This window comes from Triticum aestivum, chromosome 1A (assembly GCF_018294505.1).
Source record: "Triticum aestivum cultivar Chinese Spring chromosome 1A, IWGSC CS RefSeq v2.1, whole genome shotgun sequence".
Lineage (NCBI taxonomy): Eukaryota > Viridiplantae > Streptophyta > Magnoliopsida > Poales > Poaceae > Triticum > Triticum aestivum.
In genome coordinates, this window is record NC_057794.1 from 475831901 (window position 1) to 475848182 (window position 16282).

General features: G+C 47.5%; 1 protein-coding gene across 2 annotated transcripts in view; it reads right to left on the minus strand.

Moving 5' to 3' along the window:
- Positions 1-2592, minus strand: part of LOC123058188 (uncharacterized) — a 3838-nt gene extending 1246 nt beyond the window's left edge. The window contains exons 1-7 of one of the 2 annotated variants that reach the window (XM_044480997.1): positions 2110-2592; positions 1960-2020; positions 1706-1866; positions 1139-1621; positions 974-1034; positions 696-856; positions 235-615 (exon numbers count right to left, since the gene is read on the minus strand). In XM_044480997.1, the coding sequence (XP_044336932.1) occupies positions 235-615; positions 696-856; positions 974-1034; positions 1139-1621; positions 1706-1866; positions 1960-2020; positions 2110-2352 (1551 nt within the window). In that variant the 5' untranslated portion in view covers positions 2353-2592. The remainder of the gene's footprint in view (positions 1-234; positions 616-695; positions 857-973; positions 1035-1138; positions 1622-1705; positions 1867-1959; positions 2021-2109) is intronic. The other variant, XM_044481001.1, reaches the window with a different exon arrangement.
- Between the last annotated feature and the right edge of the window lie 13690 nt (positions 2593-16282).

Here is a 16282-nt window from a genome sequence, read left to right on the forward strand (position 1 = left end):
CTCTCTCTCAAATCTAATGAAGGTATGGTCTCTGTGCCCGGAAATGGAGTGACTAACGAAAGCGATAGATGCCACGTTTCATTCGGCAAAGCATCAAAGCATAAAAGGGTCACTGAACTACTTACTTTCAGCAGAACAGGTGGCAAGACATAGAAATGCCCCTGGAATTTCAGTAGTAAATAAATGTCTAGCTTCCACACTAAGGTACTGATGGATATTGAATTAATCCATTACCTCTGGTTGATCAGCTTCACATGCCTTCATTGTTTCCTCTCCAACAGATGCAATAGCAGCAGCCATTGAATTATCATCATCGCTTATAGTTGATTCATCCTCTTTGATCTCTTGATTGTCACACACTTGTAGCTCATGTGCCGAAACAACACCATTTCTGCCGTGATCATCATTGACAACTGTCTCCATCATTTGAACCGGGGTGTGTCCCTCCTCTGCCACTTTCTGATTCTTCGCATTACCCCAATCTTCGTAGACCACCAATGTCTTTGTGGTTTCACCTGTCTGTAGGCTTCTATTAGGCCCATTCTGCCAATGGAACTTTCCCAAGGAATCTTGGAGCAAGAACTTGAACTCAATCAACCTGTTGGCAGGTAAATCCTGTTCAAAACAGAAAAGAGATGATGAAGTTACTCAAAAGAGGCTAAATCATTAAACACTGTACATAAACGGAGTCTCACTTTCTCTACGGTCCAGTCATGGCCTTCCAACCAATCCATAGCGACCGCATTCGTCGGTTCCCAGAGGCCAAGTGCTGGGACATCACCGACCAGGTGGAAGCTTTGGCCAAAGGTGCACTGCTCTTTTAGCACAAATCTGACGCGCACTGTGCTTCCAGGAACTGTAGGTAACAGATAGACAGACAGACAGATGGTAAGACCAAAGATCCATCACATTAAAAACAGGTTATGTTAAGACCAAAGATTGCAATGTCAATGGTTCAGGGCAGCAAACTCACCAGCAGGAGCAGGTGGTGACGAAATCTCAGCAGAGGCCACTCCCCCCTGGACCTCATCAGCCTGCAACAGCAACCACCATCTAACCATCAGTCAATCACAGTGGAGCAAAGGGGGAAACACGCCACATTAGAGCGCAAGCCTATTCCGATCTTGATGTGACAAACCTCCGGCGCTAGTGCTATGCCACCCTCCTGTGTGGGCACGAGCTGCTCGAGGGGCTTCGGTAGCGCGGTGACGAGCACGCTCAGGCGGCCGGCAGTCCCAGCCAAGCCATCGCTGCCGACGCGCCGCAGCCCCTGCCCGCCGTAGGTGACCCGGACCCGGCCAAAAGCTCCGCCCCAAGGGATCGGCATGGGCGCATCTGGTTCTTTCATCTCTTGATTGTCACACACTTGTAGCTCATGTGCCGAAACAACACCATTTCTGCCGTGATCACCATCGAGAACTGCCTCCATCATTTGAACCGGGGCGTCTCCCTCCTCTGCTACTTTCTGATTCTTCGCATTACCCCAATCCTCGTAGACCACCAATGTCTTTGTGGTTTCACCTGTCTGTAGGGTTCTGTTAGGTCCATTCTGCCAGTGGAACTTCCCCAGGGAATCTTGCAGCAAGAACTTGAACTCAATCAGCCTGTTGGCAGGCAAATCCTGGCCAAAACAGAAAAGAGATGACGAATTTACACAAAAGAGGCTAAATAATGAAACATCGTGCATAACCGGGGAAAGTCTCACTTTCTCCACTGTCCAATTGTGGCCTTCAGACCAATCCAAAGCCACCGCCCTCACCGGTTCCCACAGGCCGAGCGCCGGGTCGTCGCCGACCATCTGGAAGCTTTGGCCGAAGTTGCACCGCTCTTTTAGCACAAATCTGACACGCACTGTGCTTCCAGGAACTGGAGGCAACAGACAGACATACAGTTGGTAAGACATCATATCACCGTTTCTGTTTCGCAATGTCAATGGTTCAGGGGAGCAGGCAAACTCACCAGCACGAGCAGCGGGTGACGAAATCTCGGCAGAAGCCATGTCCCCATGCACCTCATCAGCCTGCAGCAGCAGCAACCTTAGAACCATCAGTCAATCACAGTGGACCAAAGGGTTAACACGCCACATTGGCGCGCGCGCTGATTCCCGACCTTAATGCAACTCACCTCCGGCGACAGTGCTGCGGCGCCCTCCTGCGCGGGCATGAGCCGGTGGAGGAGGGGCTCCGGGAGCGCGGCGACGAGCACCCTCAGGCGGCCCGCGGTCCCAGCGACGCCGGCGCCCGCGACGCCACGCGGCCCCCGCGCGCCGTGGGCGACCCGGACCCGCCCGAAGGCCGCAGCCCGGGGGACCGGCGAGGCGGCCGCGGCTGGCTCGAGGGATGGGGATCTCATCCCGGCCTGAACCTCGGGCCAAAGCCCTGACTGAACCCTGCGCGCGTGTGCAGCAGTGGCGGAGGGGCGCCGGGTTAGTTCACGAGGCGGGCGTGTCGGCGTGCGGTGCGCGGATCGGCAGCAGGCGGCCGGGGTTTTTGGCGGCTTCCGCCGGCGGTGGGGGGCACGAGGGGAGTGTGCGGGATGGCGACGAGGGGGGAAGGGAACGGACGGACAGGTGCGTCCGCGCCGTTGGGGGGAGGGCCCTCCCCGTTGGCCGTTGGATCTGGCGCGCGCGTCTCGGTGTTCGGGAGGCTTCCGCTCCAGTCGTCTTGCTGGACTGGATGACTCCCGAAGTCGGCTAGTGCCTGGTAGTAGTAGTACTACTTTTTTTTTCAATTGCCCAATGGTTGTACCTTTTTTTTTTCCAATTGCCTAGTAGCAGTACTGTCTTCGTTTCTTTTTTTTAGTCTGCATATAACTTTTGTTTGAAGTCAAAGTATCTCTATTTTAATTAAATTTAGAAAAAAATATCAACATTACTGGCATGGTGATAAGAGACGACAAAGGCTGTATCATCTTTTCCTCATGCAGGGCACTATTTACGTGTCGAGATGTTCTAGAACTGAGTTATGTGCGTGTATGGAGGGTCTTTCTTTTGCTATCCAGAGGAGTAATTTGCCGATCATGGTTGAGATGGATTCGATAATTGCAGTCAAGTTAAATCAAGCTCAAGAGGTGGATAAATCAGTTTATCACTCAATCATTAAGGAGATTAGGTATCTTATGAGTCTTTGTGAAACTTGTATTACTCATGTAACTCGCAGCCAAAATAAGATCAGCGACAGTCTAGCTAACTTCGCCTGTAGTGAAGGCAGAACTTTAGCCTGGGTTGGCTCAGGTCTAGTAGATACAGTGGAGCTAGCCATTGCTGACTGTTCGAACGTTTTGAGTTAAGTAATATATTATTTCACACACAAAAAAACATTTACAAGGCCAAAGAAATATTTTTAGATTCATTATTGAATATAGTTTCATATTATGTATACTGGTATTGTAGATGTTGATTTTCTTTATACAAATTTAGTCAAAGTTTGTAAAATTTGACTCGACGCAAATCTTTAGTAGTAGTAGTACTTGGTTTTGCTGCCACCGTCAAAGCCTTGGTTTAGAGGAGATGTGGAGTGCATAAACAGGAAAGGGCAGGAAAGTGTGTGCTAGATGGGATAAAATATAGGCCGGCAGATGCAACGCATCGAAACTTCAATCAGACGGCCGTCTTTTTTTTTTTTTGCGGGGTACAATCAGACGGCCGTCTCATGCCCAGCAGAACCAGTTTATTGAACTAATGATTTTTTTTTTGCGAAAGAAACATAATCATTAATCAACCAGCGTCATTACACTATAAAATAATAAGAATAATAACGAATGGTATATGAAGAGAAGAGTAGACCCGTCTGTAAGAATTTGGTTGGGCCATGGATCCCGCATGACAGTATCATAAACGACATTCTATTAAAATATATTTTTAACATATAAAATTCATTCATAACTTTTTAAAAATGGTCATGAATTTTAGAAAATATTCAGGGATTTAAATGATGTTTTTAAATTTTAAAAATTCACCAATATGGAGAAATATTAATGATTTTTATAAAATGCTCTCAATTTTTAATAAGACATTTATGATTTTGAAAAATGTTCAAAAATCTAAACTATGTTACTCATAATAAATTTTAAAAACAACCGATGAATTAAAAAGAAATCAAATATAGAATTGAACAGAAAAATAACGGAAATGTTAACGCCCACACGTGTGGGCGTTCACCACCCCGACCACACGCAAGCATCACCGTTGGCAGGTGTGTGCACGAATCTTGGAACAAACCATGTGGTTTTTTGTGCCACGTAGGATGAGGCGCGTGTGCGGTGTGCGAGTAGGTTCGCCCGCACGTTGGTTGCCATCCCGCGGTCAGCGGTTGCCATCTGAGTCGTGCGGTGGAACTGCAATGCGCCCGCACGCCACGCTTCGACTGCGGTTGACGTCGCACGCCTCTGCCCCCTCTCCCTCACACTTCCATTTACTCACCCGCACCGCAGTTACCGGCAGAACCCACTCGCATTTCAAACCATCGAAGGAGAAGGCGAGGGGAGAAGGCGACGGCGGAGGCGGAAGAATCGACGGTGTTCGGGACCGTCGGTGGTGCTCGCCGGAACGGAGCGGCTCGCCGGAGCGCCTGCGGGTTGAAGGTACTGCTCGCTGCAACCCTCGCATTCCCTTCCTGCATTTCCTCCCCTTCCTTCCCTGTTCGATTCCTCGATCGAGATTCGTAGAAATTCAGGCGATTCGTCGATGCGTCGGCGTTCCTGCCGGCGCCGAAGTCGTTTGCTAGCCGCTTTTGGTTGCACTGGTCAGTTTCGTCGCGGGCGCGGCGGCGGCATCGTCGGCGTGGTTCTGCCTGTTCGGAGGCACGCACTAGTATTGCCTATGGATTGAGCAGGTGTCTCCCGGGGTTGTTTTTGATGTGCGTTGGTTCGTTTTTGTGTTTGCAGTCAGTTCGTGGGAGAATTTTGAGGGTGAATTTGAAGTCGAGGTAGTTGCCATTGAACCCTAGATCTAGTTAGTTTGGTTTTGAAAATGCAGTATGAGGCGAACTTGATAGTTACATTAACTATCATGTTTGTGCGACCACTAACTCCCTGAACAAATTTGATAGTTGCCACAAACGTGTTTCCCCTTGCGGCAACAAATTACTGAAATGATTGTGTTAGTTGCCACATGTAAGCTTTCTCACATGGCAACTATTTTTTATTCAATGACTGTGATAGTTGCCACACACACGCTCTTCCATGTGGCAAATAATTTTGCTGAAGTAATGTGATAGTTGCCACGCACACGCTCTTTCTCCGTGTGGCAACTAAGATTTGCTGAATTCCTGTGTTAGGTGCCACAATCATGCTATTTTCATTGCGGCCAGTGTTTTTCCGAATGATATGTGATAGTAACCACACTGTGATAGTTGCCACAATCGGTAGTCAATGTACATTCACGAGCCAACTGCACTGGATGGCAACCACTGTGCACATAAAGTGTGCCTGTTGCCACCTGGATAGTATATTCATGTGGCAAATAGAGTGTGAACACACTGTCTGTTGCCATTCTGCATATAAGACAATGTGGCAAATTGGTTGCATAATGTGGCAACCGACTTTGCATATCAAATGTATCAGATGCCATACATATGCTTTGCATGTGGCAAGTTTTTGCTGACCTCTTTGCATTTACATTTCCACCATGACAGTTTGGTCTGTTCCCATTTCAGCAGAATGGCTCGTGGTGATCGTCAAAACGACGATGATGATTTCATGGATCCACCACAGCGTAATCGGGCAACTGGGCGAAGAAAAGAGGGTGATGAGGTAAATGTTCATACATCCCCCTTCCTCCTGCTATATGTTAATGGTTGACACCTTGAGCTTGCAGTCGTCTGACACGAACTAAAATTTCTTTACATTGCAAAACGCGGCAACAACTGATCTCTTTTTTGCAAAAACATGGCAACAACTAATCACTTTATGTCTGTTTTTTGCAGAAGAAAAAACGTATTCGTAACAGAGCCTCCCAAGAACGACTGACTGCGTTGACTGACAAATTCAGCGACGATCAAAAGGGGGCTGCTGCTGAGATGGGTATGCAGTCTATGATGGCTGTCCGGTGCACGAACCTTGTCAACCCTGTATGCGATTGGCTTGGTGAGATCTACGACCCCGCCTCCAGAGAATTCGTGATTCCGGGACGCGGAAGACTACCGCTGAATGAGGAATCCGTGTTCTGCATGTTGGGTGTGCCCCGTGGACATATCAAAGTCCCGTACGAGGTCAACAACGAGATCGAGGAAGCGCTGTTCCCCCGTTTGTTTCCTGGGTTGGAATCCATGCCGAACACGACTGCAGTGGCAGATTCGTTGGAGGCCATGACGACGCACGGAGATGTTTTCAAGATGAAGCTACTCATGTACCTCATCTCAGCCGTTTTCGCGCCGACCACAAATGCTTCCCCATCCTGGTGAATGATCTATCTTTACTACATTATTTTTCCTTCAATTTTTTTGCTCCGATGTCATGTGCAAGCTAGTCACTGACAGTTTTTTTTGTTGTTTTTTCCATTGGAATTCTAACGCGGCAACTCCTTGTCCTGAATTTTATGCGGTGCAGGCGAAACTAAAAGATGTGAAGAACATGAACTGGTGTAAGTTCATTGCCGACTTCCTGCATGATGCATTTGCAAGCAAGGTGTACCATAAGGGTTGTCGACTGCATTTAATGGTATTTTTTACCGGTCCTTTATGTGAACACTATTTTTTAACACATCTTTATTCATGCATGTCAACATGATCATAACAAGATGGCAACTGCCATGTTGATTATGTGGCAACTGCCATCATGACTATATGGCAACTGCCATCATACTGTGATGGCAACTGCCAACATGACAACATGGCAACTGCCATCATACTATGATGGCAACTGCCATCACTCTATGATGGCAACTAGCACATGCAGATGGCATATTCTTCGTAAAATACCATATATTTTATCCTGTTATTTGTCGCAAAATACCATGACCGCAACTGATTTTTCTTTCTTTTTAAAATTGTTGTACATCAGCTCATGTATGTCGACTGCCTTGATCTGTCCACCGTGGACTTCACTGGGACAGGAGGCTCGCCGCCTGCGTACAAGTTTGCTGTTTCTGCGTGGACTATCGATGCTGTCAAGGTTGTGCTTGCTGCAGACAGGGTAACTGATAGCAAATATGGTAAACTGTAGGTTAGTTCTGCTTTTTTTGCAACACATGAACTACTAGTTAGTGTTCATCATTCTTTCTCTTATATCATTTGCTACTTTTTTTTCTTTCTCCCCAGCTGATGGCCAAGCATTCTATAGACTACAGTGTGTTTGGGGGGCCTCAAAACTTTGAAAAGTGGATGGACGTGCACTCAGCTCCGTATTGTCCTTCAGAGGTAATCAAAAGATCTACATATATGGTTTGCCGTGGAGTATTTTCGATGTCGTGCAAGTGATTGCAATACGGGGTTGTCATTGATGCCTCTTTGTTTTGTGTACAGGCGAGGGCACCTGTTGAGCAGCTAATAGGGCAGTTTGCATCTGGAATGACTGGCTTGCTCGGAAAGTTGGTTGAGGGGTGGACGTCCCTTAGTGGCTCTGACGGCGATGCGGTTGCGAGGCAATTCACTTCATTCGTCCCAGAACGTACACACCGGCCAACCGGTTGCCGTGGCCGGTATGACTACAACAGTTCCGAGGAGCCCGCTGACACACAAGATGAACTAGGTGGAGACGCTGGTCTCAGCAAGGATGACGATGATGTCATGGATAATGTGCAAGAGGACACCGATGATGATGAACACGCTGAAGTTCGCGCAGGTGGTAACAAGGGCAAGGATGCAACAGATGTCCCCCAATCGGATAAAGTCAAACAACACACGACTGTGAGAGGCGAAGGGGTTTTGCCATCAAAGAGGGGGATGGCTCCAGAGGGTGCTGGGCAAGTTTCTGCTGGCAAGAGGTCTAGGACCGACCCTGTAGCTGCCAGGAAGAGGTTCGACTTTCATCTTAGCTTTTTGCTTTGTCTATTTTATTCGAACAGACTCATCCTCTTCTTTGCACTTGTGTTCTTTCAAACGCGGCAACGAGATTGCTGTCTGACAATTGCCACCTCTTTTTTTTTTGACCTCCATCTCATACGTGCAGCGAGCCGACAGCTGGTGGACGAGCAATTACGAAGAAACAGGCGTCAACGCCAACCCGTGTTTCTGCTCGGTTGAACAAAGGTGCCCCCATTGCCGGTGATACCACTTCCACCAGGACATCTCCTCGCATGACTACAACCAACACCGGGGATCCTGCCGTGTTGCCAGACCTGAGGAAGGCAGTCAGGAAGTAGGTTTCTTCATCCGCTTTCATTGACATAGCGCTATATTTTTTGATTTTCCAATGCATTCGTTTAGCTTGTCACATTGTCTTCTGTCATCGCCCCCCCCCCCACGTGGCAACCACTGTTTTACCAAATGATATTTTATTTACTTTCTAAACGTGTGGCAACTTCTATTTTTGTTTTTCACATGGCAAGTGGAATGTAGGCCAAATGGTAACTTTAATGTACCTTATGGCAACTGCCATCTTTTTACCGTTGTCTTGTGAGCTCATCCCACGCCTAGGTTTGAAATTGCATTCATGGCAGATCAGACATTTTTATCATTCTTTCAAGGTTGCTAACATGGCAACTGCTGCTGGATGGCAACTGCTAGTTATGACACATGGCAACTGACGTTCCCCTTACATGGCAACTGCCAGCTTTTCCACCTGTTTTTCCATTTTCTTAAGATTTCTACCAAGGCAAACATAATTTTGTTTCATTTTTAAATACCTTTTTCATGCGCTTCATTTTTTTTGCAGGGTGAAGAAGACTACTACGCGTGGGTCCAAGCATATCAGTAAGGACCCGCTCGAACGCATGCATTCAAAGTTGTCAACAGGGGGCAACTCAGATGTACAGGAGGCACCAGTCGACAATACTGCTGCTGCACCGTTGACCGCTCCCACCAACTCTGATGCAAGTGGCAGACCATCTCCGCCGGCTGCAGATGTGCAGCCTACAACAACAGGCATCCGTACATCGGGGAGTGACGAGTCGGTATCTGCCAGGACAGCTGAAATACTGCCAACCCTTCTGGCAATGAAGGATGCTGCTGTGAGTCATGCCACCCCATCAGCAAGCGTTGAAGTGGACGCTCCCGAGACGAACCTAGGCAAGGAAGATTCCCGCTCATCTGACACTGATTCCAAGCGCGTGCGCGGTGGCACTCCTGTGTCCACGACAGAAGCGGTCGAGGCGGCAGTTCACAAGGACATGCCATCTACAGGTGAGAGTCCTGGCACAACAGCTCCAGCTCCTGGCGGTGCAGATACTGCTAAGGCGACTGTTTCGCGTGTTGGTCTACCACCTAGGCGTCGTAGCCCCCGCAAGCAACCAACAGACATACCGAACGCACCGACAGTAGCCAGGAGCAGGAGAGACGAGTCTGGTTTTGTTCCTGCGTCCACACTGTTCCCGCCACCTGCCAAAAGCAATGTGACGGAGAAACCTGAAGACCGGAGCACAACTGATGCAGGTGTCAAGCCGGGCACGAGCGACGCAGGTGAACACCCGGAGCAGACTGCGCCTTTTCCTGCAGTGGAAATCCCCAGCATAAATCTGCGCACTTCCAGGCTCCCAGTCAACGTCGGTGTCCCCTACAGCCCAAACAAGAAGATTGTCATGAAAGCTACGGTTGATACCACTGACAACACGCCCCGCCCTGCAAATAAGGACGATCATTCTGCAGCGGCCGATTCAGATATGTTTGTTGATCTTTCACCCTTGGATTCTGCCCCGCAAGTCGTTCGTGGTCCGGCCAGCAGGAATGAGAGGCACCCAATGGCCTTTACCCCACCGAGTTTCAACCTTGGCATCAGTCAAGATCAACCGGTTGTGCAAGATCCTATGCCAGTTGCCTTTGCATTCCCAGGAGGCATGCCTGCAATGATGGCGCAGCCAATGGTCGAGGGCAGGAAGGCTGTCAAGTTCGCAGAGCCGATTGTGGCAGGTACACTTGCCATGTCCATATGATTTTTCTTGCACACGTCTGTGTAGTTTCACTGTTGTCCCAATCATATTTTTTGTTTTGGGGGGTTCTCACTTGTGATGGCAACTGACATGCGATGACATGGCAACTGGATTTGATGCACCGTGTCACCTACTTTTTTTTCTGCCATGCTGCATTTTACATTTGGGCAACCATGTGGCAACTGAAGTTGATTCAATATGGCAACCGTAGTCTCCGTAACATGGCAAACACAGTGCATCACACATGGCAACTGGAATTGATTCAACACCATGTCACCTGCATTTTTTTGTTTCCATGCTGCATTTTTTCATAAAGCAATCACATGGCAAGTGCAGTTGACACAACATGGCAACTGTAGTTGCTGTGACATGGCAACTACATTCCAACTAGATGGCAACTACATTCCAACTACATGGCAACTGTAGTTGCTATGACATGGTCACTACAGCTGGACCACACATGGCAACTGCCCCACTTTTTCCTACCTACAACTCACATCATGCACCCCATCTTTTCTCACAATCCATCTGCTTTTGATTTCCTAGGTATCCTAACCCACTTTTTTTATCACTGCAGCCACACCCGAGGAGATTTCACCGTCTCTTGAAGAAACTTACCGCATGCTTGAGGAGGCAGCATTGCAGAGGAAGTCCTCACGAGGGCAAGGGCAATCAAGTTCCAACGTGCCTGCAGACACGGTATCTGAGGATACCATTAGGAGTGCCACTCCTGGTTCTGTGAGGCAGCAGAGGGTAGTGCACCCACCTCCCGCGGAAGACTACGAGCCCGAATTCAGGGCCACTAAAGAACAGACCCAGCTGTACGATATCGTCAAGCGGTTTGGAAATGCGAGGTCCAGCGGCAAGCACATGAAGGAGCTGAAAGCGTAAACGACCACACCCCATAACATCTCATTTTGCTTTGCTCCTTTTTTACCATTCACATCCTTCGTACTTTCTATGTTATATTGTTTTAGTTCTTTCATAATTTTTTTTACTTAGTAGGCATGATCCTTCCATGTTATATTGTTTTCATACAGCTCATGTTTGGACAGAACCAAAGTCATTCAATGCGGAGCGACGTACGTCGACCTTGGTGATCTTGCTGAGTCCGTGAGGCCAAACGGCAAAATGTCGACGAACGTAGTTGCATGCGGGATTGACTACATCAACAACCACACCGATGTGTGCGCCGACAAGACAATCATGCATTACAGTGTGACCTGCAAAATATGGGACGGTGACTTCCACCACAAAATCCTGAGGAAGAACTTTGCCCAACACGGTGATTTCAAGCTCACAATGAAGAAATATGTGAGTACTCCTTCAATGTCTGCACTTTTTTTTCACAAGGTGTGCTTTTTGTTGCCATCATCTGCAGTTGTGTTTTACGTGGCAGCTGTTTTCATGTGGCAACAGCTGCCGTGCACACTGACTTATTTGATTTTTGCATGCCGCGCAAACTATGTGGCAACTTGATAGTAAAATACATGGCATACTTTTGTTCACACATGGACGGCAACTTTATTTCAACTACCCCCACCCATAACCAGAGTTTTTCTACGTGATTCTAATTCCTTTGTCCCTCTGCTGTTCTTTACGCGAACGCTGATTCTCATTTTCCTCACTTTTTTAAATGCAGGTCATGTTCCCGATGTTCCAAGAGCTTTCACCACATGACCCACACGACAAGTGTGGTCACCACTACGTGATCTGTCTTGACCTGAAGAACCAACGTGTTGAGGTGCTTGATTCAATCCGTTCGGAAGATGATGCAGACCTCACCACGCATGCTGAATTCTTCATTAAGAACCTCAAAGAGACATGGCACCGTCACTATGAACACTCAAAGGTCCAGATCAGTCATTTCCCGACTGAGTATGTGGCGACTACAAAGCAAGGGAACACGTAATTCCTTCCTCCCTTTTCGTCTGCCATTTTACATCAATCCAATTCCTGTTTTGTTTGTCAGATCTGAAATTGAAGTCTGTCTTTTGTTACGTCTGAGCTCTTTGCGTGGTCACGTTACTCTTTTCCTCGTGCAGGACGGACTGTGGCTTTCACGCGCTGGAGTACCTTGCGAAGTGGGAAGGCAGAATTGTCCCCGCTATCACAGCTGCAACGGTCGTTGAGCTCCGGAAAATCCACACATGGAACTGGTTGACGAATGAAGATTTCAACAAGCGGTCGGGAGCACGCGAGTTTGTGCAGGAAGCTGTCAAGAAAGTCACCAAGAAGTACAAGTGATCACGTGGCGTTACAGACCGGACGCACACCTTACATTCTGTTGCCGAGGAATGTAAGGTATTATCTCGTTGTTTATCGTTGAAAACTATGTTTGTGTGCTATGTTGTGGCTACAACCCCGCGTAGGCTACTATGTAGTGGTGGTGTGCGAGTGACATTTGAATAGTTTCATGTAATATATGTGTGGACGTGAACCTACTTTTAGGCGTAATTATTACAATGGTTTCGTCGTTTCTAGCACCGGTTTGATGCTTTGAACGCGTCTACGATGTTTTAAAAACGATGGCAAATGTAGTTCATCAGACATGGGTAGTGGAAGTCATTGTCGTTTTACATTTTTGGCTGTTTTGCTTCTTCATTTTCATCGGTAACTGCACGGGGGTAGGTTGATCATGCAGCCACAACGTTTTTGCTGGGGTTTATGCACGTTACGCTGTTTTCCAACTTGTTTCCCATACACTTGCACACAACACACTACGTGCCCGTAAACCGCGTCGTTTTTGTCATGTGAATACATGCCATGCAGAGTCATCAGGAATACCATGGCATATGTCCAGTACATCTAACATGGCAGATACAGTACAAACAACATGGCAGCTCCAGCATAATTAACATGGCAACTACAGCACAACTAAGATGGCAGATCCAGTACAATTAACATGGCAGATCCACTACAACTAGCATGGCATATTCAGTACAAAACAGCATGGCATATTTAGCATAAATTAGCATGGCATGTTTAGTATCAAAAATCATGGCAGACTAACTACACATAACATGGCAAATTAAATGCATACATCATGGCAGATTAAGTACCCATAACATGGCAACTGCATTTAACCATTCAATGAATTTTCCCTTGCACTTCTGATGCCCCTGAAGAGTTATTCCCCCAATTGTTTTAAAAAAGAATTCTCAACATCTAGGGTACAAAACAAAATGTCCACAACGCCACAATTTTTGCTCATGGATTGGCCGCCCCTTTCTTCGTTTTCTTGTGTTTTGCTTGGATCTCCAATCCCGACTTGTACCTTATCTCTCTTGGACGACCCTTTGTGATGGAACGGGGTGGGTTCCTGACCTGGGTCTGTGTGCTTGCTGTTCCAGATCCTATCTCCGAGTTTTCAGACGACGGCCCCGTGGATGAAGGCACGCTTGATGTGCGGGGGAACCGGTGTAAGGCTTCCTCGGCTTTCCTCTTCTTGATCTCATCAAGCTCTCTTTTTAGTGCTTTCCTGTGTTTTTCTGCGACTCTCGCTGTGTCATCACTCTTGCACGCTTCATCAATTAGCTCAGCATAGTTCTTTGTCAGCACAACGTGCCTCACGGCTTCCATGGTTGACTCTGGTCTCTCGTCATGCACAGCCAGAACTGCGTGTGTTGTTTGCGGCGCCAACGCATCGTCAGTGTCCCAAGTCCATCGCCGCCTTATGAAATGTCGGGGCATCCGTGTCACATCGTTCACGTCCATTACTTTTAGTATGTGACAGCACACAATGTCGTCCCGTTCGAACTTGCAGCATTGGCAGTATAACTCGCCTTCGCCTATCGAGGTTGTGATGAAGTAGTTCCTTCCTTTGTCCGGGTCTTCAGGTTCTGAATCTGACATGCCCAAAATAGAACACACCTTGAACGTACGTTCGTCCACCTGGAAATCCGTGAACATGCTGGCACGCTTTATTTCTTCCTGGAATCTGCATTTTTTGTGTGTTTTCTGTTAAACTATTGTGGGGTTTTTTCTTGTAGCACCTTATGTTGTCATGGAAAATAGATATACATTTTGTTTGAACATGGCAAACGTAATTCATTGAACATGGCAAATATAGTATGTTGAACATGGCAAATGCAGTACGCTATACATGGCAAATGCAGTACAATAGACATGGCAACTGCATTTTCAACAAACATGGCAGATGCATCTTATTTAAACATGGCAACTGCATTTTGTTAAACATGGCAACTAGAGTTTATTAAACATGGCAATTGCATTTCAGCAAACATGGCAGTTGCATTTTAGTAAACATGGCAATTGCATTTCAATAGACATGGCAACAACATAACATTTTCCATTTGACACTAGCATTTGCACACCAACATGTCCAGTGGAAGTACATTGCATTAAACATGGCAACTGCATTTCATTGAACATTGAAACTGCATCCGGGTAAGCATGACAAACAGAATTTCTATTGAATATGACAACTGCATCTGAGTAAGCATGGCAAACAGTACTTTATTAAACATGGCAACCGCAAAATCATGGCAACTGCATCGCACTCTATAAGGCACATACTGACTTGGTGCTTTTTCTGCAAATAAGACTGTAACGCAACTGACTTACTTGTTAAAGATCTTGTTGGTGTATATCTTGCTCATTTGCCTCTCCATCGGTAAGTACGTTAGCAATTTTGGCTGCTTTAGCGCGGTGTTCGCTTCTTGCTGCAGCTCAGATCCCAGAATTTTTTGTTGCAAAGCTGTGTACTGCTTGGCAAACTATAGCAATGAGTTGCCAGGACTGACGTACCGCTTCAAAACAGCATTGAATCCCTCGCTGCGCTGCGTAGTCTGCAGAAAGGGGAAGAAGCACTGCATGAAGTAGGCCGGCACCCAGTACATTCGCTTCTCCCACAGGCTTACAAGAGTCTCGTTGTCTTGGACTTGATGTGTTTCAGTCATGGCCATCCAGCTCCTTTCAAACTCCTCCACCGTCAAGCTGTGGTCCACGCACAGTTCGAATGCCTTGTGCAGCTCTGGACGGTCAGCAAAGAACGGTCCTAGCGTCTCCTCAGCCTTCTTTATAATGTGCCACCTACAGTGCCTGTGCACTGCCAACGGAAAGACCTCCTCTATGCCTGCACGCATGCTGAAATCCTGGTCCGTTATTATGTTCATCGGAGCAAGTCCATCCATGCACTCCAAGAAGGTCTTGAACAGCCAAACGTACCCATCCGTGTCTTCGTTCCGGACGAGCCCGCAGCCGAACTGCAACGACTGATTGTGGTTATTTATCCCTATGAACGGAGCGCACGGCATCTTGTACATGTTGGTGAGGTACGTCGCGTCGAATGAAATGCAATCTCGGAAATGTTTGTAGGCTCTCCTTGCAGCACCATCCACCCAATACATGTTCCTGACACGGTCCTCATCGTCCAACCTTATCCTGTAGAAGAAATCTGCATCTTCTTTGGCTTTCTCATCGAAGTAGGCAATTGTGGCCTCTATGTCTGCCAACTTGCTCTCTCTACGGTACCTTGCCCGTAGGTTTGTGACGTCAGCTGGTATGTACGGCATGCTACTCAGAGTCCCCTTTTTGCTGTGGATGAGAGATAGTATCTGCACCATTCTCGATGGACCGACGTTACAATCATGTAGCAGCTTTACGAATTGCCTTTCGACGGGGGTGAACCCTCTGTGGGCGGTCAGAAATTTCACCAGGTCGAACATCTTTATCAGTTGGTGGTTGTGCTCGTCAAAATACTCATTGACCACCCACTGTGCTCCATCTACGTTTAGCTTACACCGGACAGGGCACTCAGTCTTCTGAATGATACCTCTCTTTCGTTCCGGAACGACAGGCGCATCGCCTTTCCCCTTCTTGTTCCTGCGTGCCTTGTGGCACCTCATCTCACCTCTGTTGTACTCGTTAGTTTTCTTAATTTTCCTACGGTACTCGGTGTTGACCGCAAACCCATGGAACTTTGCATATGTCTGGTAGTATTCCTTTGCTGCTTCGAATGACTCAAATCTTTGCCCAATGTACGGTGGCTGAGGCACCACGATCTCTGATTGCCCACCATCTTCATCCTCTTGCGCGTCGTCGTCAGTTTCATCGTTCACTTCAGTATGGGTGGCAGTCCCATCTACCTGAGAGTTGCCAGTGCTTGTGTTCAAAGGGGTGCTTGCCGGCATTGCTGGAATGATTGCCATTCCCGACTCTGACTCGAAATTGTTTGCGGCATGTTTGTCTGCTGTCTGGTGGAACGCGTCTTCCGTGCGCTCAGAGCTCCCCGCAGTA